The sequence below is a fragment of the Motacilla alba genome, chromosome 2, assembly GCF_015832195.1.
Source record: "Motacilla alba alba isolate MOTALB_02 chromosome 2, Motacilla_alba_V1.0_pri, whole genome shotgun sequence".
Taxonomy (NCBI): Eukaryota; Metazoa; Chordata; class Aves; order Passeriformes; family Motacillidae; genus Motacilla; species Motacilla alba.
The window spans coordinates 77414339-77441088 of NC_052017.1; the positions used below are offsets into that span (position 1 = coordinate 77414339).

General features: G+C 40.6%; 1 protein-coding gene across 2 annotated transcripts in view; it reads left to right on the top strand.

The window, feature by feature from the left end:
- MYO10 (myosin X) overlaps positions 1-26750 on the top strand; it is a 161748-nt gene that overhangs the window by 65185 nt on the left and 69813 nt on the right. For both annotated transcript variants that reach the window (XM_038162276.1, XM_038162284.1), the window contains 2 exons: positions 7669-7827; positions 24139-24326. In XM_038162276.1, coding sequence (XP_038018204.1) covers positions 7669-7827; positions 24139-24326 — 347 coding nt within the window. The remainder of the gene's footprint in view (positions 1-7668; positions 7828-24138; positions 24327-26750) is intronic.

Here is a 26750-nt window from a genome sequence, read left to right on the forward strand (position 1 = left end):
AAAAGCTGATATAATTTGTAGGCTGCTTATTGACAATAGTTGTTCCACTCCTTGATAGTGGGGCATATTATTCAAATCCAACATTGCAAATAGTCATTATTTATTTCTATGAATCACAGAATAAATACTAATTTGAAACTGAAACTTTCACTTGAGCAGTAAGTAATGCTGAGAGGAAAGCTAATGCTCTCAGTGCCTGGCATTTGTCCGTAGATGTGCTTTTCCATTGTGTGGAAAATGATTGATAAAGAGTAAGAGATTTTAGTGCTCTGATCTTCCTCCTGCAGAGACCATCAGTTTTCACAACCTTGTCCTTTGAGCGAGTTAAGGTGATGTGCACTGAAAGCAAAAGGAGTGATTGCCATTACATCTGTTTACTGGTTGCTCCTTTCCGGAACACTGATTTGGGGGAGTGCTTTTGGTGGGGTGTCCCGATACAGATGAAGACTGAACCCATGGGGAGCGTGGGCCCAAACCTTCTGTTTCTCTGCTACAAGATGGAGTCTGTTCTCTGTCTCATCTTGCAGTGACGTGTGGGTCAGCGCCTCCTCCCTGGGTTTCTGCGTGGCCAGAGAGGGTCAGACCTTGCTGCTGACTGGCTGCCTGTCAGGGAGCTGGAGACATGGGCTGGGGTACATCTCCTGTGTCCTGCCCTTGGACTGCTTCACTTGTTCCAGCATTGTGGGAAAGCTTGGGCAGCTGCAATTCTCACACTTCTTTGTTCACAAACAGAAAGGAGCGCTTTTGCCTGGTGAAGAAGGTGCTGGTGACATGTGAGGGATGTTGCACATTTTCTGTAGTACTGCAATCGCAGTATTTATAGGGAGGCTTCTTAAACTTTGAGCTTTGGGGTGTCTGCAGATTCTTTAAGTTACAAGATCACTTGAAAAGAAAGCTAAAGATGCACTTCTTTGTTTTTTCCTTGTAAGGAAATGGACTGGCTAGAGGCTTAGCTTACAGTAGTGTAATCTAGGTGAAATTAATGTGTTTAGTTCCAATAAATTTCAATAGTGTAATCTAGGTGAAATTAATGTGTTTAGTTCCAATAAATTTCTTAATTGTCTGTCTAGGGAAGCACAATTGAAGGGTCATAAGTTCTCAATCTGTAATTAGAAGCTTGTTCATACTTGATGACAGAGCTCATCTATGAATGGAAATGGTTCAGACAGTGAAGTAAACTTTAAATACCTCTTGTGGAATGGGCATTAGGTGGGAAGTGTTGACCAGACAAGGTTGTTGACAGTGGTCAGCATGTAGAGGAACAACAAAGAGGCAAAATTTAGTGGGTTGATGAGCTCCACTGTGGCACTGACCAGGGCTGTCATCCTGGCAGCGTACTTCCTGTCGCTGTGGAGCTTGGGAGCAGAAAGGGAAATTCTGTGTGGGTGTGAGAACCTGAAAGTTGTAGTAGGAAAGCCATCTGGGGAGGTGCTGCAAGTCATCACTGGTGCTGTCGCTGCTGGAGGCTGGGGAGAGGGTGAGGAAGGCTTCAGGGCAGGCTCCCAGCGCTTGAACCTGGGAGCAGCTACTGACACAAGTGTCCCAGGCCCCAATGAGTCCGAAAAGAGATATGAAATGGGAACTGAGAGGAAGGGTTTGGAAGGGGGTTGGTTGATAGGGCAAAGAACAAAGACTGAAAATGGCAGGAACCAAAGTGAGTAGAGGGTAAAGATAAAGTGTAAGATTACCACAATTTACAGGCTGTGTGTTAACTCAACTGATTGGGTCGGTACAGTGATGTGCAAAGTGGTCATTTAGACATTTTCCATTAGAGATCAAGATTAACATCTAACTGGTAAGGGGGGCCAGGGACTGCAGTGGTTCCCAGCACATAAGGGGAAGAATTTTACAAAACAGATGGAAAATAGGCTGATTCACATTTGATGTGTGTATGGGATAGTTGCTTGAAGAGAAGGCCAGAAGGTCACAGATAGCAGATTGGTGGTAATTTTTTTCTGACATCAATAAATGTTTTACATAAAATTATTTCATTTTCCTCCATAGTGTCATAGGTAAGAAACTTCATTGTGAGTTTTCTGGCTACTTTGATAGAGATTAAATTACATTTCATCAAAGCGAACCTTGGGCCTTGGTACATCTTGCTATTTGAAAGATTATTTTGGAACAACACAGTGGGTGTCTAAGGTCAACTGATACAGAAAAATAGTAAATTACTGGACAAAAACATTACTTGGGTGGCACTCTTGTCATAATTAACTGTAGAATTTTACAATGTCAATAGTTCTTCTGCTTTACATTTGATTCTAAATTACTTTAGATTTATAAGAGAGCATCCTTGTCTTGTATTTTAAGTATCTAATTAGACAGTAGATCTCTCCAGGAAAAAAGGGTAAAATACTACATTTTTATTTTTGTTTTTAATCTCTGGGTCCTTGGGCTTGTCATGATTTATTTTTCTCCCTGGAACGCTGCATTCCATAGCTTGTAATGGCCTCCTTTTTCTGCTCGGACTCATCTATAAAGACATTTTGTAAGATTTATTGCATTCTTTTAACTTCTAAGCATGGAGGAAACACAAATGATGATCCTCAGTTCAGACCAACAGCAAAGAATGAAAAAAAAGAATTAATATTTTTAAGTGAATGTTTCTCTCTACAGTCTTGTGTTTTGCTAGGCTGTGCTCATCTCTGCTGTGGGGTCAGTGACAATAGGCAAAAAGATGCCTCAGATAACAGAGGGCACTGATGTCGTGAACATATGAGCCAAGTCCTCTGGAGCTGCTCTTGAGTCATGCATTTTCATGCACATCACAGTAGCCATTGGGATTAATCCTGTGAAGGGTTCACATAGGGCAGTCCATGGGATAGCAACAGGAAGGCTGTGGGCTTTACTTTTTGGGTCAATTTGTTTTGCTTTCTGGACTGCCCGGATGCTGTTTTCTAGTATCACAGGAATTACTGAAAAAATTGTGGTTGTTTGCTTGTATATTTTTACTTTGTAAACCTGTCTCTCAGGTGACTTCTGTACAGTAGCTCTTTGTTTTCACTTTTCCTGTCCTACTAAATTTTACATTTACCGTATTTTACATTATCTCTTTGGTTATATGGATTTGAGTAACTTAATTTAAAATGAGTATGTGACAAAACTTTAATATTCCAGGTTTATGTGTTTGGATACCAGCATTATCTTCTGTAAGGCCCTGCAGTTTATAGAGTACACCTAAGGTTGATAAAAAAAAATTCTTAAACAGCAAAGAGCTGCCGAGGGAAGTTGGTTGCTCCATGTCTGTTATCTGTACCAATAAACCCTCTCGATTTATTGGAACAAGACTGACAACAGGGACATGTTAAACTGCATAACCATGCCCAAGCAGGCAGTACTTGGTATCAGTCAGGCCGTACCATGTTCAGCATGTGTTATTAATAGCAAGGCTATGGCAGGTGACCAACTGATGCAGTTGCTGCCCACATGGTGGGTAATAGGTCAGTGTGTAGAAGGGGTTGTTCTAAAATGCTTGCAAGATGTGTGAACTCTTCAGTAGGTGACTTTGCACATTTTCAAAGCACAGTTTTAATAATGATCCAGCTTGTGTCAGAGCTTACATGGTGCATATAAGCTTACTTCTGCCTTTAAAGAAAAATCTCACAGAAATCTCATTAAAACAATGAAGGTTGTAATTCAAATACCACTTGTTGATCAGGAAGCTTTTGGAGTACCTTCTGCCTTCCTCCCATCCAATATGGGTCATCAGCATCAAACCAAAACCTCACCTCCTTGTGAAAAACACCCTGAATGATGCAGCTGTGTATGGGCTCCATGCAGGCTGGAAATCCCAAGTGTGACTTGCAGCTTTTGCAAGAAGTGGGGATTGTGAGGGTCTTTTGATGTACATAAGCACTTAATTCAGCATTCTCTTAAACTCACTTGACTCAGCTGTTGTGAAATCTCTTTATGCCATTTAATGATGTTTTTAAAATTTGGCATCATGTCACAAAATGGTACCATAAGAGAGAAAACATTTGCTCTCTTGTCATTGAGAGCCTACTTTGACGTACTTTGCTCATGTTAATAAATTGTATTACAAATTGCATCTTTGGTTAAAACACAATTTCCATTAAATCTTGAGCTTAGGGGTATTTTTTTAATGGAGAAAATTAATTTTACATTGTTTTGCGGTATTTTCCTTAAATGGAAGGCTTGAAAGTCAACTTTTTTTCCCCCCACATGCCACATTAATTGTGCAGGATAGCATTTGTCCTTTGGCTTTTTAGGCCACTTCTTCATTTGAGTCCCTTTTTGGCACGTTCATCACAGCACTAGTAAGCTGTGGTGGGGACAGCAGGGCAGTTTTGAAGGGTTCTCCTTTCTCAGTGAAATGCATTTGACTGTTGTTAGATTGAGTTTACTGGGGTTTTTTTTATGTTTCTTAAGCTTGTTCTTTTTGTTGTTGCTCTTTGCATTGGTTCATCCTATTTCAACCTCTAATTTTCATTTCCAGAATGACATTGAGAGTTCTTATTTTGCATGCTGTCTCTTTAAGGTTAATTTAGAGTTTTCCATGTATTCAGCATGTTTGTTATCTTGAACCATTTATATCTAGAAAGGAAAGACATTTTTGCTGAATTCTCATTTAGGCTTGTCTTAAATCTTATTCTAGTTTCCTGCATATTGCACTTGACCTTCCAGAAATCCTTGAGGATGGATGTTGCTGCACTCTGCCAACAGGGTCCTCTTGAAGTTCAGGAGCCAACTGGGTCATCTTCCTGTTCTTTATGCTGACATTGCAGAGTGGCTCTGGGTTCCTATTTCCTGAGGATTTCAAGTGCTTTAATATTTCATAACGTGATCTTCTAGTTAGTAATGATAAAGTTGAAGGTAGTTTTTCCACGCCCTTATCCTAATAAAGGCGTGATTCAAGATGAAATGAAACAAAACAGGTCTTTCAGCAGCAGGACTGCAGAAAGCCCATTTTAAGGAGATGAAGTTTGTACATGTGATCCTGCTGCCCTCTCTCATGACTTCGATCTTGTTAGATGATTTTGATCAAGTGGCTCAGTGGGTTTAAGAAATCTGAGGGATGCATGGTTCTGGCAAAAATTAAAAATAAAGGAAAAGTAGCTACTCATTTTTCAAGAAGAGCTCCTCCTCCTTTCTTATTTAGGTGGTAGCTGTTATTAGAAGTTGGTATGTTTTCTAGCGAAGTGATGCACAATCATATCTCTGAATCAGCTCACAGAATAATTTCTGCACCCAAACAAGAAGGCAGTGTGGGGCAAAGATGGAAGTATTAGAAAACTAGACTGAAGAAGAGAAAATAGTGAGTTTGGGTGGTAAGGATGAATCTGCAGAGGCCATCTTCCGTAGTGCTGCCACATGCAACTCATTTGTCGTGTTGTTTTTCTTGGTGTTTGTCTGTGAATTCTTTACATTAATAAACATCCTGAGTGATGTACAGGGTGCTCTGCCTACCCTACTAACCTGTGCATCACTCATCAAAGGATAGGCATCACAAGCATGGAGGTTATCCTCCTAGAAGTGATATTTTGCTTTCTTTCCATGTTCACATGTGATGCACTCACAGGATATATGTTGTCCCCTTTTGGTTTCCTAATTCTCTCACTGAACCTGTTTTTCTGTATCCAGGATGATACATAGTCTCTGTTAAGTTGCTTACTTTTCTAGGATTTGCTCTCTTTGTATCCCTTTTATTTCCAAATCCTTCCGTTTCTGGTATTTTATTCTACAGTATGACCTTTGAGTTTTCCTGTATTGTTCTTCTGACTAGGAACTGCAGTTTATAACTTTTGAGATGTAATTATCTCTAATTCCACTTACAGTTTGTGTGGTTAGTCTTAGGACTGCTAACACAATTTTCAGCCCCCAAAGTTTTGCTATCAGTTGATGCTCTTCACATTCTTTCTGTCTATTAGATGTTCTGTCCGGACCGCAGGCTCCTACAAGTGGCTGCTTTCTCCATCTTGGCAGGGTCCCTCTGCCCTGAACAAATCCTTGTCTTGTCATCTTTATGGTTCTTCACCGCAAAACAAGTCTCTGATCTCACCATGTCTGTCTTTTTCCCTCAACCAAGGATTATACCTAGGATGTTCTGAACCTATTGGAACTTTTTGACGGTTTGCTCACATACCCTGTTGATGTCTGGGATGCCTCCCAACTGCTGTCAGAAATTTCTTTCCAAGATCTGCTTTCTTCCCCAGCTTTCCTTCAGTATGCTTTGTGCTGGTGCAAGTGACACCTGTAACAGTGTGATGGCCTGTGCCAGCATTTGTTATGTTTAGGATGTTATTTTAATGAAGAAATGTCTTCAGGCTGTACTCCTCTGTCAGCTGTTAGGATATCCAAGAGATATCCAACACAGAGATTGGATGTTTCATCTGATCTGCCTTCAGCCTCTTGCTTCTTCAGCCTCTCTTTTCTCACTTGTCTCAACAGGACAGACAGCATCACTGTTTGTCTGGATGGCCTCCTGCAATGTCACTTATTCTGTCTTTCATTGCCAGGAACATACATAAGGTTTTATGGTGAAAAACCTCTGAGGGGTTTCCTCCTCCTGTGCAGAGGTGGCCCCTCAGGCACAGCATGACCCCCAGCCCGCAGCAGCATTCAACAGTGCTTGCTGGTGCTTGGCTGACAGTTATGGCTCTGCTTCTGTTGGCTTAATAAATATTATTTTAAAGGATTTCAGAAGGGTTTGGGTTTTTTCTAATGTTCCACATTAGTATTTCCACAAAGTAGTTGCATTAGTTCCATGCTTTGACTTTTTAACACTGAAGTAGTGCCATTAGCAGGGACAAGAAGTGCCTGAGGAGCATTGGCTGTGCGAATGTGGGCATATGTCTATAAGGATGAGGTGCCAAGATGTAAATTTGCAGGAAATGGGATGTAGTCTTTATTGATGTTATTAGCATTCATAAAAGTTTAACTGTATTGAGGACGTGTACATCTTGCATATTTTTGATAGCTTTACAGAAGATATATGGAAATGTTTTCCAGCTGAGTATTTAAACTCTTTTTTAGAGTTTTTATTGTCTTTTAAGAACTGGTTTCAGAAACTAGTCCCAAAACCCAATTAAGAAATCTGTTGCCTTATTAATTTCTAAATATCTGCTGCACACAGAACTTAAAATGCTACTTGTATTAGGTGTAATGACTGTTTCCTGACTGGAGAGTTGAATGGAAATATTTAAGTGGATTTCAGATCAAACATATGAACACTTGCAGCCTATTAGAGCATTAATTTTAATTTGCTGTTTTGCACAGTCAAGCATTTCCTCCCAGAGCAATTTGAGTGTAAGTGGGTTTTACTGTAAGAGGTGGTTTATTGTTTGGTTGGTTTCGTATTTTTGGGAATGGTTATTGCTTGGTTTATTTTTTTCTTGATAAAGTCTAGCACGAATCCAGTGTGAAACAAGATTGCATTTGCCCTTTAACAGGAAAAGTCCTTACAGTCCTCAATGCACTGTCAATGTCTTCTAGTTTCTTATGACTCTTGTAGGTATTTTATTTGGGGCTTCAATCAGTGTCAGAGAAACTTTAGGGGAAGGTATCCCTGCCAGGCAATTATATTTTGCAAGTCTGCACACCGATAAGCTGGATAGGGGATATGAATGGGTATGAAAGCTCCATTCTCAGACAGGAGTTTTTGAATGGGTGCTCTGATTAATATTGTTTTTGTTTCCCCTCTTTCAGGTATTCACTTACAAACAGAGCACGATTACACACCAAAAAGTAACGCCTATGCATCCAACAAGCACAGAGAGTGTGGAAGACATGGCAGCACTTGTAGATCTCCATGAAGGCTCCATTATGCACAACTTATTCCAGCGATATCAGCAAGATAAAATCTATGTAAGTTTTCTCTAAAATTAAGAAAAAATATCCACTGGGAATGTTTTTGAATTTGTAAGTGCTGTGTGTGTTTTGCTGTTCTGTGCTCTCTCCTCTCCTAATGCTTTCCAGTTCCTTGTGTATCCACATAAAGCTGAAACATGCCTCATATAGTGACTTCTCATCGACAGTGAAGGAAGGAGAAGGTAGCTCAGGCTGGACACTCAATCCCTTGGAAATTCTGAAAAACTGGCATGCTACATACACTATTACACTTTCAGTGACAGGGTTGTGTCAAGGACTCTCATTTTCCTCTTCTCCTTTAGACTCTCTGCCCCAATATGTGCTCTGTGTGTCCCCAGAGGGGATGTGCTGGAACTTAGTCTGTCACTGGCATTTGAGATCCTTTTAGGCCAAGATCCAATGGGAACCAAAAAAGGAGATCAGCTTCCCCTCTTGCATTGTAGTAGAATGGTTATTATGAAAGAAGTATACGATTGTCAAGCTGAGTGTTTGTGCTGTTAAATAAAGATAGTTGGAGTTTGGGGTCTATGAGATCAGATAGCTGTTTATCAGTTTCCAAAATTAGGAATTAGTCCACACAGAATTCCTTTTCTTAACTCTGTAATGAAGATTTTTATTATTATATTTGCCTACTTCTTCAATATTTTCATTAATCTTAAACTAGATACAAATCATTCATGACTCTGGAACTGCACTATTTGTGAGAAAGATGCAATGAATATTAGCAGCTGCTAATGGTTGCAAAATTGCACTTTTCAGTGGTTCAATGGTTGGCCATTTTGATTTGGCTTTTTTTGCTAGTAATTGCAGAACACAATTTTTGTTTCCTCACATGTCTGGGCCCTTGATTTGACCATATACATGGTTTTTTTCTACCACCATCTACTGAGTTTGGCTTCTTATTTTTAAATGCTAAGATATCTAAATGAAAAAATAAAATTTCCCTGTATTTAAGATTTGATGAAAAGCAAAAAAGGGCACAATGAAATAATACTCCTTTTCACATTACCCTAAAAGTGGCTAGCATGGGGAATCCTCAATACTGAGGCAGTTCTCTTTACATAAGTGTTGTTGTTAGATTAGCATATGGTACTGAGTGTGAGTCAGAATTTTAAAAAATTGTTTCATGATGTACACTCACATAGAGGACACACCCCCTTTTAAAAAACCATGAGGGTATGAGTGTGATTTTTTTGATGAGGCATAGAACAGCCTTGTTCTGAAGAGACATGTCCTAGCTTCTTTCTTAGCTTGTCAAGGCAAGTTTAGGGTGTTCTGATCCTTGGTGCTTAGTGTGGTGTACTTTTCTAGACAAACAGGTTTGTGTGCTGTTAATGATGACAGATCTGCAGTTGCTACTGACTGTGCATTGTCCCTTCAGTTCTGTTAATTTAACTGCTTACTCTCTTGAATCCACTTGAAAAATTATTGAAAAGGTGATTGGAAAAAAATGTGTGTTTTGAAGTACATATGAAAGCCTTTCTCTTGCCCTGGTATGTGTAACCACGACCAGACTATAGAAGCATCTTCTTTTCTCCATCCTCATTGTTACCCCACTCCTACTGCAACAGTAGTATTGTTTTAGCAGGAAAGGGCTTCAAGAACAAATATCCAAAAAAAACTGATTGAATGTCTTGAGTAATTTCATGAAAGTTTATAAATATAGGAACATGTATTTTAGAAGGGGGTGTTGTCATTGCAAAAGGAGGTCTGTCATTTTGAGCCAAAATTGCTTCACTATATTGAGCAATTCAGTCATATTTTAATGTTAAAAAAAAAAGAGTGACAATGCATTAAGCTTACCTTTCTTGAAGGTTACTTTGCAGCTGATCATTCAAACTTCTTCCATCATTCTGCTTTGGGACCAAACTAATCCTAGTACAGGATAGTAAAAGCCGTTGGAATTAATGCCAGGATCGGTCCAAACTTTACAGATTATACATTTGCCTTCTCCCTTGACCAGGAATGGCTTCACCTGATACAGCCAAGGTGATGAGGCAGATACAGGAAACAATGTGTGAACTATAATGATGAAGCCATTCCTGGTCAATGGTAAGGTTCTTGAGCATGGCAGCTTTTTGTTCCTTTTCTCAATGGCGTTGAGACCAGGAAGCACCTTCTTACCTTAACAAAGAGTACCCTTACTTGGGATTTGAGTTTTGGGCTTGCTTGTTCGCACACACATAAAAATTATATCAAGTGCAATATACTTAATTGTAGTAAAGTGTATATAATTTCAAAAGTACAGAAGAAACAATTAAAGGGAAATTTAAACAGTTACTTTCCCAGAAAGACAATTGTTTATGCAGATCTTCCACTGTTAACTTATGTGTTGTTCTGTATTTGAAGAGCTGTTTCTCCAGGAATAGGCATTTAAATAAATATCTTCAGATGTTTGAGCTCAGTTTAATCTTCCGTTACTTATTAACATTTTTGTCTCACATACTCATACCCGTGTTCCTAAACTTTTCACTACTTCCTAATTCATACTACAAAGTTATTTGCTCTTAATGCCAAGTTTTGTCAAACATGTCAGCGACTTTATTTGCTGCTGCCAACAACTGCAGCTTTAAGGGGTCAGCAGAGGATTTTCTATATTTCCTGATATCGCCTGGGGAGGGAAGAATATTGACTTAGATTACAGATTATGTTCATAATGAGAATGATTCCTGGCTCTGAACATAATTGAGGCTCTCAGCTGGATCTTTGCTCTTTGCAAGAAGGTGAATGATAAAACGGTGTTCTTGTCTATGTGCAATCATCTTTTTGTATCAGTGTCAAGTCTGTTAACATCTTGTGATATGTTTTGTGTGAATTTCCATGAAAGAGTGTGTGCTTTCCCTTTCTGGTCTTTGAGAAGTATAGGAAATACAAGTCCTTTCTTGATTCTTCCAGGCAGGCTGGTACTGTCTGGTATTTTTTTCAGGCTTTGTGACTAATACTGCATTTGTTTGAAAGTTTGGTTCTGTGCTATCACCACATTTGTTGTCCAGGAAAGGGCAGAATTTAGGATGGCAGTGATCATACAGTGCACGGGCTTTCATTGCTACTTCATCTCCCATTTTGTTCCTGTTGGAAACAACAGTGGGTGACCCAGCTGTGGACATCAGCATACAAGGCTTATTGCTCATTTTTGAATGCTCAGATTAACTTGCATGCTAGACTGGCATGTGGCAAAATATGGAAAGATAAACACTAGTGCTAAAAATGGAGGATGGCCACATTTGAAAACAGAGCCTTTTGTGAAGGCATTTAGGAGATTTGGTCACCTCTGAAGCGAGGCCATCACAGGGCACATAATGTGGAGACGGCAAGTGCTGTGGCAACCACTCTTGTCGACATTCAAAGGCAAATTGTTCCCAAGCTGTTCATTCTGGTTTACTTTTAGTTAAGTACACACTGCGGAGCAGACTGGCTCAGCCTTGGAGAGAATTTCATAAACCGCATGGCGTGGATTGTGCTGTGAGTCACACAAATAAATTATGGTGTTTGGACTGGCTCTGGGATGAGTTGCAGTTGTCTTGTCTCTGCCAGTGGTTGGTTATTGATGCAGGTGAGCAAATTTCAGAAGAGCAGAGCGGAGGATGAGAGACCAGCTTTTGCTGAGGTGAGAGGCAGGTTGGAAATTACTGCAGTATATATTCTACAGGTCAGTGCAGAGGCTTTCAGTGTCATATCCACCCTCATTTGCATGAGTTCAAGCAATAAACAAGTTTCAAAACCCTTTTGATTAGCTTTTTCCTTTTGAATTAAGTTGAGAAATGCTAGGTAGGCACATCCACCCTCAAAGTGGTGATGATGATTTGACACATGCCTGTCTTGTTTAGGTGGAGGATGTGCACCATGCCCAGAGCGGCGTTTTGCTTGGGCTGGAGTGTGGCCGTCCCTTGGTCACCCTCCCCTGATGGGGAGGGAGAGTGACTTCCACGTTGTCCAATAGTTGGGTGTGGTGTCCAGGAAGGGTGAGGGACCTATTTTTGCTCACTCTCAAATTAGGACTGCAGCTTGTCCACCGATAATTATAACCATCTGTTATGTTTGCATGCATATGTATGAAAAGTTCTGTACCAGCCACGTCGACATGTAGTGCTGTACCAGCCACATCCACATCAGAGGGAGGATGATGGTAATTAGGAGCTCAGTTTTCATGGCTAGCTTCCCTTCTCTTTTCAGCTGAAGCAACGAACATTGAATAACTTGGATGAAAAAGCAACATTTATCTGATATTTGGAAAAGGTGTTAAACTGGAAAAGTTGTCTCTTCCCTGACAAGGCTGTTGCAGAGCCTTCATTGTACAGAATGAAGGCTCTAGCCACTTCATTGTACAGAATGCTCAGTTCTATCTGTTCTTAAAAGGGATTTTCAGTTATTTATGCATTGATTTTTAAATTTATTAGTGTTTATTTACTTAAGCAGCACATTCAGTTGTAGTTTGTTAAGCTTGCAGTAATTAGATAATTTATCTCCCTCGAAGTCATGAGGGCTCCCAGAGGCAACTAGTTGATGTTTGTGCAGTATTAATCAATAATCACCAGAGGGGTTTTTTCATATTCTGTTTGCAGACACAGACACTTTAGTATCTAGGTCAGTTGCTCTCTGTGACTTGTTTTTCTGGGTTCTTGCATATTTGGTTTTTTTCCAAGTACAGTAAAACTCCTTTTGGATCCAGTGCAGTTGCTCTGTACCATGCTATGATGATCAGCAGGAAGTGGATATTGCTGCATGTTACAGTGAGAAAATAGTGGGGCACACAGAAGTCACGGTTGATGTAATGCAGACAGACATAATTCATACACTTCAATAGCACTCCTGCTCAGATGTCCTCTAACATGGACACAAGTTGTAGGTGAAGGTGGAGAAACAAAAGATGAGTAGAAGCCAATAGAATCATAGAATCACTGAGGTTGGAAATGTCCTCCAGTGTCTTCAAGGCCAACCTTTGACTGAATGCCACCATAAATACCACTAAACCGTAGCCTTAAAGTGTTTACTAATAAAGACAAAACCTCATGACTGGTTTCTTAAATGGAAAAAGTTGGACACACTCCATGCGGAAACTGAACCTATAAAGTATGTATGTCATGGACTCCTGCAACGTCCTGGAGAGCTCAACAGCCTTGGTCTTTGGCCCGCCATGTGCCTTGTTATAAATAATTGTGGGCCATGGAGTTAAAAACCCCAGACAATGCTACCCAGAAACTGTGTCATTAATTAGTACCATAAAACATGTCTATAAAAACAGTACATGTCCCTAGAACAATTACACTAGCCCCTAGAAGTACATTTATCCTGGTCTTGCCTGCAATCCAGCTGTGGTTGCATGGTTCCTCTCCAGAGGCATCCACTGCAGTAGAGCAGTCCCAGGTAACCAGTTTCTGCTCTGTGGTCTTTGAGGAAACTGCTGTTTATTTAATTGCCCTGCTTTTACAGTAAAGAAATCTTAAAAGTGTGCTGATGAATCACAGTGTTTTTCACGCCTTCCTGTGCTACTGAGAAGATGGGGAAAATTCTTGCCACCAGCTCTTTCCACAGAAGTGTAAAAGCGGAGAATGGTGTTGCTAAGAATGCATGACAGATGTCTATACATAGCTGCTTACCTCCATAATTAGAATGTTATGCTTGCACACATCAGATAATGTTTTCAAAATGCGGTTCAAAGCGAGTTCCTGTCTCCAAGCATTAATTACAGCTTCCATTTCACATCTGTTACTAGAGAGCAGCAGACAAAGATCTATAAAAACACAGCAGGGTTTTAATTGGAAATCTAGTGAAATTTATTACTGGTGATTGTTATTTCTAAAGGCTGGTCAGTTATATAGATCAAAAATTGTTTACCACAGGCAAATTATCATTATTTTTATTTGATTTTTTTTATATATGTGTTAATGAAGAAACATAGCTGTAATGGTATGAGAAGTAAACAAATGCCCTCAGTTGGTTAACCAACCTTGCCTCTGACTTCCTCCCTTCTGCATGACTTGTGGAACTGCTAATAGTTATAATAACAACAACAATAAAGAGTGTTTGTCTGAACTCTGTCCTCACAAAGTCCTCAAGTGAAAATACTGGGGATTTTAAAGGTGCCTTTTTTCAGATCCAAGGAAGTATTTCAGCCTGGGGTGTTGTGATCAATGTGATACGATTAAAAGTAATGAGAGGTATGTGTTGCTGAGTACACTGCCATGTATGCCACAGCTGCACAGACACTTTGCAGTGTGTGCAGTGGCCACAAGTGCGCAACACCTACACCAGCACATAAATTCATATTACGGTTTGCGGCACATTAGGTGGTATTGGTAACCTGCTGGGTGTACACATGGCAGCAAGGATCTCACCTGCTAGCCTCAGTGGGCTGCTTTAGTGAGGTGGAGAAGGTGAAGAGGTCAAAGTTTTATTAAAACATGAAAGCTTGCTCTTTCTGTTCTGCTCTGTACCAGTATTCTTCTTCTCAGTTGGTTTGTTGGTTGGTTGCAGAATAAGTAATAGATGGACTGGCAACAGGGTCAGTTTCTGTTGACTTCCATGAATTTTCTATTTGTAGTAAAAAAACTCTAAGCTATCCTTGATGGCAACTTCATATAGAAAACTGCAAAGTAGAAATCTGTCATCATGTGCAGATTTTGTCATTGGTGAAGATATATATTGCTAATGTCTTCCCAGATTTGAAAGCTAGTATTCATTTATTGCATGTCACTGCTAACTCTATGAGCCAAGAGCAGAGAGCAGACCAACATGCAGAATCAAAAGAAAAATTATAAGTCATTTGCACAAATTCCAACAGCAGCTTAGTGCTGTTCAGTCAGAGCTTTTGCAAATGGTGCTGAATGCTTCTGGACGTGCCATTGCCTCACTTGGAGGCAAAGGAGCTTTGGCTCCTTTCTATTATGTCTGTTGTTCTCAGTCCAGCAAAGTCATTGCAAGGAGGGCAGGAATTTGGGCTCCAAAACTTAAGGTGCTTACCTGTCGCCAGCACGTTTTACATGAGTTAGACTTTTACTGTAAAGCGAGCTGTGCAAAATTTCCTGCCTGTGCTGCACCGTCCAACTGTCTTATACACATATTCCAGCAGTTTAATACTAAAAAGGCTGCAAACAACCCATTTAAGTTGGGCGTGAATTAACTTTTATAGCTATTGTAAATGTGTGTAAATGGATTATTGATTCATAGCCAGCCTGTTATTTTTATTTGAAAAGAAGTGGCCCCTTTCTCACAGACAGTTTCAGCTTTTTCTCTTTGATGTTTGTCATTCTATCCTTTTAAAAGCAAACAGAATCCAAAAGTTCAATTTAGCAGATTTTTGACAGTTAATTCCACTTGCCGTCTCAGTCCTGATTTCTCGTCTGATGGCTATTTGGCAGCAGTTCAGTGCCATACAGCTAACTACCTGGCATAGAGATAGATTTCAGTTATGCTGGCTTTTGATTTCTCTTTTCATGCTCTGCTAAAGAGTAATTCCTGCTCTTCCTGCTTTCCTCTTAAAAAAGCCCTTTCTATAGAAGAGGTCTTCAAATATTAAAGAGCCACAGAAGTTATGGAAATCTGGGCATCAATATGTAAAATACTTTCAGACAGAATTAAACAGATATGTGAAGCTTTATATAAAAATATTTCGCCAGTGTTCTAGAGACACTGCTCTTTGGTTCATCGTTTTACCGGCATTTTGGTTTTCCTTTGTGTGTATTTTCTCTGAAAAGCCCCTTCATCTCTCCAGTATGAATGTATAGGAAGGAAGAAGACCATTTTTTTCTTTTCCTTGCTGGAGGGTAAATTAGACCTTCAGACAGTTTTGAAAGGCTCATTTGAGCATTGTGCAATAACAGAGCAGGAGGAAACACTAGTTTGTGCCACAGGCCATTTGAAATGAAGTGATAAGCCATGGGGTCTCTGCTTTTTGTGAGGCCTTTTTGATTTGAGCTGGAGCTCGCCTGGTTAAAACTGTGCTCACAAACTGTTACAGTCTCATGTGCAAACTTATTTTCACATGCTGTATTGCAGCCCATGAAAATAACAAAAATCAATGTCTTGTTCTGATCAATCGTGTTTGTGCTCAGGAGGTCACCACCTCTGTGTGCCAATGGCAAAGAGAGAAATTCTTCAGTAATTGTTCATATGAAAACTGTACAAAAGATCATTATTCTGACCCATTAGATAGGACTGCTACATGGTAGAGATTGCATTGTATTAGTCAGCAAAAAAGTACAGTAAAAACAAGGAGGCTTGGTGTTTTTTAAACAGGTGAAAAACTGCAAGAGACCTGTGAATATCTTAAAGAAGGAAAAATGTCTATCTGGTGTCTGTATTATTATCTGCTGGTTGGTTTTTACCTTTGGCTGTAACAGTGCTCTTTTATCAACCTTTTTAAAATTGTTTTAATACTTCCTAACTGAGTTGCTTTTTGTGTGGATTCAGGATAACACTTGTAGTGTTTCCTTGAGTAATCCCCATCCACATGGAACAATCTGTCCAGTAGGAGAAAATGAAGAGAAAAAGAAGATGAGATAAAGCTGTGAGTGTATCTCTTAATCAGGTAGAGAGGTCTTCACCATCTCTGAGCCTTCTGTGGAAGCAGAAAGGTGTCTGCCTCCGTGCAGTTTTGGGTATTTACATTGGCACCTAAGGTGACCAAAACCCAGTTTTTAACCCTTAAGAAACAGACCCAGACAGTTTCATTTAGCTTCCTGGAACAAGGACTCAATGAATGTGCAAGATTGAAGCTGCAGGAAGCAGAAGGAATCTCTTCATGTAGAAGTTAAGGTAGCTGGGTTACAAAGTACAGCTTTTTTCCTGAAGAGATAGCACAGCCTTTGCCCTCGGAGGGGCTTGGGAACAGGGCTGTGTTGCTTAACAGTGTTGCACCAAGGGAAGCTTAAGGTCACATTAGCTGGATTGAAGGGTCAACATCACAGACAAGGCTGCATCTAAGAGGGTGTCCTGTTGCCCAGCAGCTGCCTGTGATCATCTGAAATCACGTTTTAAAATAGTCCAAAACTATTCCAAAATCTTCTTGTGAACTGTGCTGGTGGAATCAAGCATAAAGCCTGGCTTTGAAAAGGCCTTGGTCTGTTACACCTTGGATCCATTCTATGCTCAGCACAGAAGGAGAAAAGGCCTGCAGGGAAGTGGTTGGTAGGAGAGGCTGCTGCAGTTTCCATCATGGACTGAAGGACATGGTTTGAAAGTACAGCTCAGCAGTGTGAGAAGACACTTTCCAAAAACAATGACAAGGAGAACTTGTAGAAGGTGGGTCTTGGCTGTAGATAGCTGATCTTTCTACTGACATTCAGTGTCATGTTCTGGTTCCCTTCTAAAGGTCCTCTCCTATGTGTGCTAACTCTTCTATTTGTAGTGTGGCCTGTGTATTTACAAGCAGCTCATTTTGCAATCAATCCTACAGCTGAACTTAAGAAGAAAAAAACAACAGTTTAGGGATCATAATGTTGAATGCAATGACAAGGAACACAGATATAGAGAAAAGCAAAGCTGATGTAAATTTGGGCGGTTGGAAGTTCACCATGAGTCACCAGACATGGTGAGGACTGCAGGAGCCCAAGCATGTAAGGATGATTATAGACTATGACATTTCCATCTTAGAAATGGCTTGATTGGTTGAAAACATTTAAAACATGTAGTTTTAAAAAACATTAAATTGTAGTTTAGTACTTCATTTTGATTATGGTTTTTAAGAAAGAAGCTTTGCTTCAGACATGAGACAACTGGATTCTGTCCCACTGAAATTAGCATGGGGCTAGCTGAAAGACAGGGTATACTTACCACAGTGAGGATAAATCAAGATCCTACCATGAATGAGGGCATTAATTACCATCCTCTTTATGGCATACCATCGCCCCTTTTCTGCCTCCCCTAAAAAGCACACCAAAATGTGGCCCAGCCATCTTTCTTCTTTTTCTGCTGATGTGTATGTGGTAGACATTTGGTTGTCTTTGCCACAGAATAAACTCAACCCTGATTACCATCAATCCTTTCACCTGAGAGAACTCTGAACCACAAAGGCCACAGCTGCAGTGTAGAGCAAACTCTTCTGTTCCCAGGTTTTTCATCCTGACACCTTAAAATTTGGTGTTGAAAACATAACAAAGTTTGATGGCTATTTTGTGGTCTTTAAAAGTTGCCTGTCAGTGCATGTTTTGTGAAAACACTGGCTTTATTTGGTAATGTTTCTGTCGCTGTGATGATTTAAAGGTACATGGATGCAGAGGTTGTGTGGAATGGTGATAAAAATCTTTTCCCATGCCTTTTGTAAAAGTAACGTAGAAGTAGCTTTGAGATGAGCCAGTTGTACTGCAGTTTAATTTGAAGTTTCCCATATATTAAAGGTAAGCCCAGAAAGTAATACTTGTGGAATAAATTGGCAGGTTAATACCAATACCCCATTAAAAAAAACCCAAAAGCTTTTACTTTTCAGACACAGAGTCTGTTCCTTAAGAAACTCCAGGAAATTCAGGAGTTGTTCAAAAACAGTCCAGAAACATATTTTTTGAGGCATCAGTAAGCATGCTTTTCTTTCTCTAATAACATAGATTTTTCATGCTTTAAAGAAGAAAGGCTTGAAAGTGCTCTTAAGGGAGTGGAACAAAGTCCTGTTTCTCAATGTTAATGTATATATCTGTAACAAAACATCTTAATTTCTGTATTTGATCTATTCCAGCATCTCTAGTTCCAAGCTGTGAAGAATATTTTGATTTTTGGTGGTAGTAAAGAAACACAGTGATAGAAAGAAATAGAGTAATGCAGTCCTCTTATGCCTGTTTTAATAATACAAGCCATTTTGGTTTCTGTTGAGATTGTTGATCAAAAATTTAGTTCAGGAGCAGCATATAGTGTACTTCAACAGAGTCCTCCAGTCTGCTTCTGCCTTCTCTCTCCCACTCTCCCTGTAGCATGAGATATGGAGAGCCTAAGTATGTGTTCTTCCCTGCTTCCCCCTTTTTTATTTATTTGTGAAAGCAGGAATACTGGGATGTCTCAGATGCTAGAAGTCTGTGAAGTGCAGAGGGACACCTTGATGTAGAGAGTGAAAGGTCATGAGAAGGGCAGTGTAGAATAAATTTAATGACCTTACACGGGAAAAGTGAGCTTGGGTAGAACACAGATATCATAAAGGATCCTCAAAACAGAAATGTTATTGTGGAGAAGTTTCGACATAAAAGGGAAGAAGTGCAAGGTGTGTGGTTACTGGATATGGAACAAACCTGAAAGGATATACCCTAAAATTATAAAAAGCATGTGTGAAGGGAAGTAGATGAAAAGCAGGGTGACTCTGCTGTATTCAGTATGTTTGGTTTATAGGACTACTGAAGTGGTCTTCCACTAGGGCAGTTTTCTTTTTCATTGCTTTTTCATTATAGAGAATCTGAAAAAAATAGAGGGGGAAATTTCTTACTCTGCTTTTTTCTCTTTTGATCTGACAGCCTTCTCTACATGGGAAAGACATTTCAAACTGTATTTTGTTCCTACATTGCAAACTAAGTGTAAAATTCACTAAAGTGTATTTGGATCAATAAAAGCTTGTCTGTCATTTAGATTTGTTCGGCATCAAACTAAAATAAATTGATTGTGTCTTTAATTAAAAAAACCCACTCTCTCATGTTAGGACTACTCTGACTATATTAAGTTTTGCTAGAGTATTTCTGTCGGTAACAGCAGTCTTTGTCAGGTCTTGTTAAAGAATAAATTGTTTTTCAGTGTTTGAAGAACTGTGGGATGATTTCAAGACAGAGGCTCAAAGCTAATTGCTATCAGAACACAACAAGCAAAACAAAGAGCGTTCAAAGAACTGATGAAAAATCTCTTCCTTTCTGAAGTATATCTTTAATTTTGTCTTGCCTTACTCCATGTCTAGCTGAGAAGATAGGATTGGAACTTCGAATTTTGAAAGTCCTTGAAGACAATCAGCAAACAATCTTGTTTTCCCTTTTTGCTGAAAGGGGGAGCAGGAGTGTCTGTGGTTTGTGAGTGAAAGTGTTTTAGGAGATGAATTAACAATGTAAAATTCCACTAAAAGTTTGAAAGTGCAAAAGGAACCCAACCTTTAATACAGTAATCAAAGTGCTGCATTGGAATTCAGGCTGAATAATTCAACTTTCATTTATTCTTTGGTTTAAATAAATATATTAGCCATGATCTGATAACAAGTTGTTGCTGGTTTAGTACCAAAGTAGTTCAAGTGTTTGTGTGTGGCTCTGTGTGAGTCCTGAGTCAGTCATATATCAGGGAATAGTAAGCTGGCCTGTTCATTGCCATGGATTTAAGGGGTCAGGCTTCTAACAGGAGTTCTCACAGTATATCACTGAAAAAACTCTTAAACTATTTCAACTGGAAGTCTTCAGAACTCCCCTGTCTGCTTGCTAGTGCTCTGGCAGCACTTCTCCCATTCATAATTGCTTTGGAATTCTTTCATTAGTAATTTTTGACTTCCAGAATCAGATTAGAAACTGCAAAGAACAAAAAGAAAGATTACTGTCTTACAAGCAAAGTGGAAGTGACATTCTTATGTGAAAATACCTTTTCTGAAATTCCGCCTGCTTTGTGATGTTGGCATCATATATAATTTAGAAATCCTGCCTCTGATTGCTAACGCATTTAATTTGCCATATGCTGATGTCTGGGGCAGAAATAGTGCTCAAAAGACAACACACATCCACTGAGCAGTCCTGCATTTTTGTGTGTTTATGCACCAGTTTAACCTGCTGCTAAGATGCTTGCATTTGCCAGACCAAAAGGTCTGCCCTGCAAGAAAGGGGCTGTGTTGTGTGGCTGCTCAAGGTCTCCAAGGGAGGGCAAGTGGAGGAGCCTACAAGAAAGATTGAGAGGGACTTTTTATAGAGGCATGTACTGACAGGACAAGGGGGAATGGCTTCAAACTGAAAGAGAGTATGTTTAGGTTAGATATCATGTTTAGGAAGAAATCCTTCGCTGTGAGGGTGGGGGCACTGGAACTGTTTGCCTAGTGAAGTTGTGGATGGCCCATCTCTGGAAGTGTTAAAGGCCACATTGGGTGGGACTTTGAGCCATCTTTTCTAGTGGAAGGTGTCCCTGCCCACAACAAGGGTGTTAGAACTACATGGTCTTTGTTCTCCTTCCAGCCCAGGCCATTCTGTGACTCTGTAAAGTTAAGAGTTGGTAGCATTCTTCATGGGAGTACATGTATCCTTCCCTCCTCCTCAAGGTCCCTAACTTTGGGGCTCTTAGAGCTGCCAGTCTAGGATCTACTGCTTACAAAATACTGCTACTAGTAAGACCTTGTGATAGGTACTGGATGGGATAAGTAGTAAGCCTGGAAGTGATTAGGAAATTATTCTTGCAGCAACAGATCTTGCTGCAGTGGAGTATCACAGAGGCAATTTACAGAGACTTCTGGAAGATTTGCCTTTTAACGTGACCTTTTAAAATAATTGGAATAGTTTTTAATAACAGTGCTGCTTCAGCCCATTGATACTTTGCTGAACTACCTTGGGTGAAGGCAGAACTTTTGCTCGGGCCAGCTAACTCCTTAGTCCATGCAGACTAAGTTTGTTGTGGTTACCCCTGGGTCAGACTGTGACACCTGGTAGGTGATAAATGTGAAACACTGCGTCTATGAAGAATATGCTTTTTTCATGATCTTGCCTTGGGATGAGGAAGTTGTTTTTGAAGTCTTGAGTTTGTACTGTCATAATAATAATTTGCTGGCAGTTTGTGCATGCATTTAACTTGTCCTGCAAAGAGGTATTACATAATTAAAGCACCAGAAGACTGGAACCACAAAGCTGCACCTTTGTCAGTAGAGACTGTGGTTCTTCATGGTTTTGCTGAAAGAAAAAGGTAGAGAGAAGGATTTTTTTAAATAGTGACATGTCCAAAGCATTACTGCATGAGGTGATTTTTTCACCAGTATGATTTCTGCTGTTCACCAGGTTTCTTTTTATTGCCATAATACACCACCCATTTCTCTCTTATACCTTATTGAATTACAAGGCAATGAAGCCAGCTCACTTTATTTAATAAGCTTTTATAATTCACAGTAATGACTAATATTCTGGAAGTCTTTCTGTCACTTCAAAAAAAAAGTGCTTAAGTCATTTGAAAGGCTGCCCCATTTTAAATGAGCATATGCAGAAGTGGACTGCTGTCACCTCTTCTGATATTTACTATTTTGAAGAGAAGCAAGAAAAGTCACAATGTGTAGCCCATGGTGATGCAGTTTTGCCAGTGCTTTATCGTGGAGGTATTGTTCTGTCGGGTACTTACTCTTGCAGAAGCTATAGAGTGATTATTTACTTACGAAGCTAGATGTAGATGGTATCATGTTACATGGGGATTTTTTTATTTACATCTTTGCCATGGCATCTGTTGTGATGATGTGCCTCAAGTTACTCTTGTCCAAAGACTTCAGCCAGACTTTAATAAGAGAAAGAGGAAGATCTGTAGCAGTCTCTTTTATTGGTCATACTTCACTGCAGTCATGTAATTAAAAAAAAAAAGAAGCCTCTTAAAATTTTTCCCTGTTCAGTCTGTGTGGAAATATGTATCAAACAGAGGACGTTTGTTTTCAGAGCCTTCCTTGTTACTTATTACTTATTTAAGAATCCAAGAGGGGATGATCCCAGGAAATTAAGCAGTTGTCTCAGTGCTGTAATTGCCCTGAGATACGATCTCATGTTGAAATGGTATCTCTCTTCTAGATGAAATCTTCTGAGCTGTTGCCCAGCATGGGAGGGTGGGGGGTGGTGTTATAAAACACACAGATTGAAAATTCACCACTCTGTAAAAGGTGCTAGAGTTACAGTGAGGAGGGATATTCCCCTTACTGCTAATAAAATTGTCATGATTTCAAGGACACCACTGCAGTACCCTTAGCAAACGCTCAAAGCTGCAATTTGTGTCGGGCCTGATGGAGGGTGAACAGGTGGATAATGGGGGCTGTAACAGCAGGGTAACAGTGAGAAAGGAGAGCTGATACACAGCGATAATTGCATGTTAATTAAGGAGAAAAAGAGGGAGGCTGGTAGATGTGGGCTATAAATGCTGCAAAAGAGACTGATAGAGGGGAAAGGAAAGTATGGGGGAACTGATGGTCCCTTTGTCTTAGTGAATGCCCTGTGGTGGCTTAGAGATGGAGGCTGCAGGGGGAGCACATGGGGCTGCCTTTCAGGGGTTTGCAAGATGCTGCTCCCCTTATCCATCCGTCTCTGGTTAGGCTGCTGTGGAGATGAAGAGAGCCCCAGTCCTGCTGTCAGCTTCACAGCTGGTTCCTGTCGGCCATGAGAGGGTTGACTGCTGGTGAGGCATCTGTCTGTACGTGGGGGCTGTGTTACAGGGCTGGAGGCTGCCCAGCCTGGCTCTTCACCAGTCCAGAGCAGGGCTGTTGAAGCCAGGTGTCAGCTTCCTGCCTGTAACCGCAGAAAGGGCGTTTAACAAAGTGAAATTGGTACCACAGAAGTAACACTGCACATGCTGTACAGTATATCAATTAATTTCACATGCCCCAGAAGCTCTGGAGATAGCATGCTTAATGTTATCTCCTACCTCACTTAATGGGATTTTATTAGAAAAATATATTGAAGTGGATAGAGGGTGAGGGAGAAATTGAACATCATTGTGAACAGACTGTTGAAAATGATCAGGTTACCACAGCCTAATGAGTTAAGGCAATGGGAATGGGCATAAGCTGCTACCTGGGTGGTTTTGACTGATGTGCTCTCTAATTGCAGTGAGATAGAAATTAATGACTTGCCAGCTGCTGTTCTGCGTCCAACTAATATTAAAAATGTTGCTGAAACCCAGTGATTCTGGAGCATCTGCCACTTCACACACTTTCCTTAGAGCCTGCTATTCTAAATATAATGGTCCTAGTGTCTACCATACTTCTGTTTTAAAAGTAGGTAGCAGAGAAGGACTTGGATACTCTACATGCAAACATGGACTTTTCCACCATTACTTTGGGCTCAGTCAGGTTTTTAGTAAGTTCAGCAAGTCCCTAAGGACACATGAGAAGCAGCTGTAGGCCAGCGCTGATAGGCATTACCATGCAGCTGTAAAGCAGCATTAAGGCAGGGATTTGTACAGTCAATAAGCTCAGTGTTATAGGTGGGGTAAGCCTGAGAACATGACAGAGGTGGGAACAACTTTCACCCTTTTGTTGCTTTTCTTGAAAGGAAGAAATCAGGGAAAATTGCTGACCACCTTTTTCCAAAGGATTTTTATGGTTTTGCAAATGTGTATTTCTTGTCTGTCATTAGAGAAGAGTGTCGATCTGTTCCACCACACATCTGTGTGCTAACAGCTCTGGGGGGTGCTGTGTGCTTGCAGACCTACATCGGTTCGATAGTCGCCTCTGTGAACCCCTACAAGAGCATCCCAGGGCTGTATGACCGTGCCGCCGTGGAGCGATACAGCAAGCACCACATGGGAGAGATCGCGCCTCACATCTTCGCCGTGGCCAACGAGTGCTACCGCTGCCTCTGGAAGCGCCACGACAACCAGTGTATCCTCATTAGGTGAGTGGTGGCTGCTGCTGCTCTGGGTATCCCTGATGGTGAGCCTTTCCAGGTGGTTTGGGAGCATGGTTGTGGGCCACGTGGGGAGAACTCCAAAAGAAAGCAGGCTTTTTAAACAGCCCGGTTTCAAGAGAGTTCTGAACTTGTTTTGTGTCATTCTGTGCACCTCTAACAAAACGTTATTTTTTTTTAATGCATCTTTAAATTATATTTAGTAGTAAAAAAAATGTCGAATTTTTGGGCATTTTTTGGTCTTCACACATCAAATGTTACCCTAAGTGTTTTTCCACCAGTTTAAACATCTCTGTGCTGCTCAGTAGTTTGTCACCACTAGACCCTGATTCCTGTATGGAGAAGAAAAGAAAAACTTAACCTACCAGTTCTTGACATATGCAGTAAATAAGAATAGCAAAAGAGAAACCCCTCCACATTTCAGCCACTTAATTCTGCCTGATTAATCTTCCTTGTTTAATCTTGTTGTGCTTTAATTTAATGGTGATTTAATAGCTTCCCGTTTGAACCACTGTGTCGCTGGTATTCAGGATCTGGCCGGGGCCGAGGGTGCGTTAGGGAGCAGTTGGCATTTCAATAGGTTTTCACTGCTTTCAGCTCCTCCTTCCTTCTGGCTCCACAAGAGCTGAAAATGCAGCCAGCTCTTTTCCCATTCCCTAGCCTGCCAGCTCAGCTGTGTTGGCTCACACACAGGCAGGGAGACCAAAGTCTGGCCTGCCAGATAGGGAGGAGCAGATCACTGCAGGACGGCGCCAATCACCGGGCTCCGGACAGGGAGTGATGCTCAGGGGGGTAGGAGACCTTGTGTTTCCCCTCCCTCTTCTCTCTTGCTTTCACAACATTTTTGTGATTAGGCCTACTTGTTGTCACCTTCCTGCACCACAAAGTTACACGTGTAGAGCTCTTCAGGCACGAGTTGACATGATTTTGGCTCTCTCCCGACCTCCCCAGGAGTCCTGTGGTGGCTGTAGGACTGACTGCAGCATGGGGCACATGGTGGGACGGAGAGGGGATGAGGCAGAGTGAGAGCAGCACCTTTGGCAATAGGCAGTTGCTACTGACATTTCAGATTATGGGCCAGGTTGCAAGGCTTCATGGATAAGAGGGGGATTTGGTGTATTTAGTTCAGCATTTTTTAGGGACCAAATTTAGGGACCAAAACAATTTCTGGTGGCCATTGGTATTTTTGCCATTTTGTACTAGTCTCAGTATTTTACCTTTCATTCCAGCTCCTCACAAGCTGCCAAGAGGAAAGGAGGTTATGTCCTAAAATGGACATAAGCAGAAGTGTGTGTTGTTCCAGGGGAGTCTTCAGCACTTTCTGCTCTGTAAACCGTGTGCTTTGATACAGATAAGCTATAATATAGAGAAGCTTTGTATTAGGAATCCCTTTTAAAATTGTTTACTGTGGTCATGGATTGAAACAGTGATTTGTGTAAGTTCTGTGTTTCAGATAAGTGGCACAATACAACCGTATAAGGCTATCTTGTTACTGCAGAAATTGAGGAAATGTGCAGTTTAAATTAAAAAAATTGAATGCCAAATCTGCTATCCTAAAAGAGCATTAGCTGCTCTATCTGTGAAGGACTCAGAATAGGATTTTTAAAAATTACTGAAGTTTCCATGGCCTTCCTACAGCTTAGGAAAATCCCTGTTGTCACGTATCTAGTTTAGGGCATAGGAAGTGGAGGTGTAACAGGGTGCTTGGCAAATTCAGCATCCTGATCATTCCTGCATCTTTTACTGGTTTAGAATTAGACATTGCAACAAATCACTGTACTGTCACTGTAACTTTCCTGGTTACTACTGGCTTTTTCTTTTTAAAAGAAAGTAGCCAAGTGGAGCTCTTTAGTGTTTTAACTCAGAGAAATATTCTGGTCTTGCATTGTAATGTAATAATGTAAGAGATGATGAAGAGGAAAATTCTGTTGCATCTCGAAAACACGGTGGTTAAAATGAGGGAGTTAGTCTCATTCTGATAGGCAGTTTGAGCTGCTCCTGACCTTCGGATGTCAGCGCTTGGTAGCAAATTGTAAGAGCTCCACAAAGGAAGGCGCTTGGAAAGCTTTCTGACGATCCTCTGGGCTTGAAGTGCCCCCTGCTGGCCGCCAGAATTAGCTCAGCTTTGGGTTGGAGCTGCTTTCTTCAGGCTTTGGCTTCAAAAACCTGTGAAAAATATTAATATTGGGATATTTTTCTGGCTGGGGTAGGGTGAGAGGGTGAATTGCAGAACATGAATTAGAAAAACTCAGGATATCATTTAAATGTGAGACCATTTTTCCTGTATAACCATTCAGGTCAGAGGTGAAAAGGAAGGAAATACAGAAGAGATGATAAGTTGAATCACCCAGAGATGCTTATTTACTGGTGTGTGTAACAGGCATTAATTCATGATAATGCTGCATAAAAAGG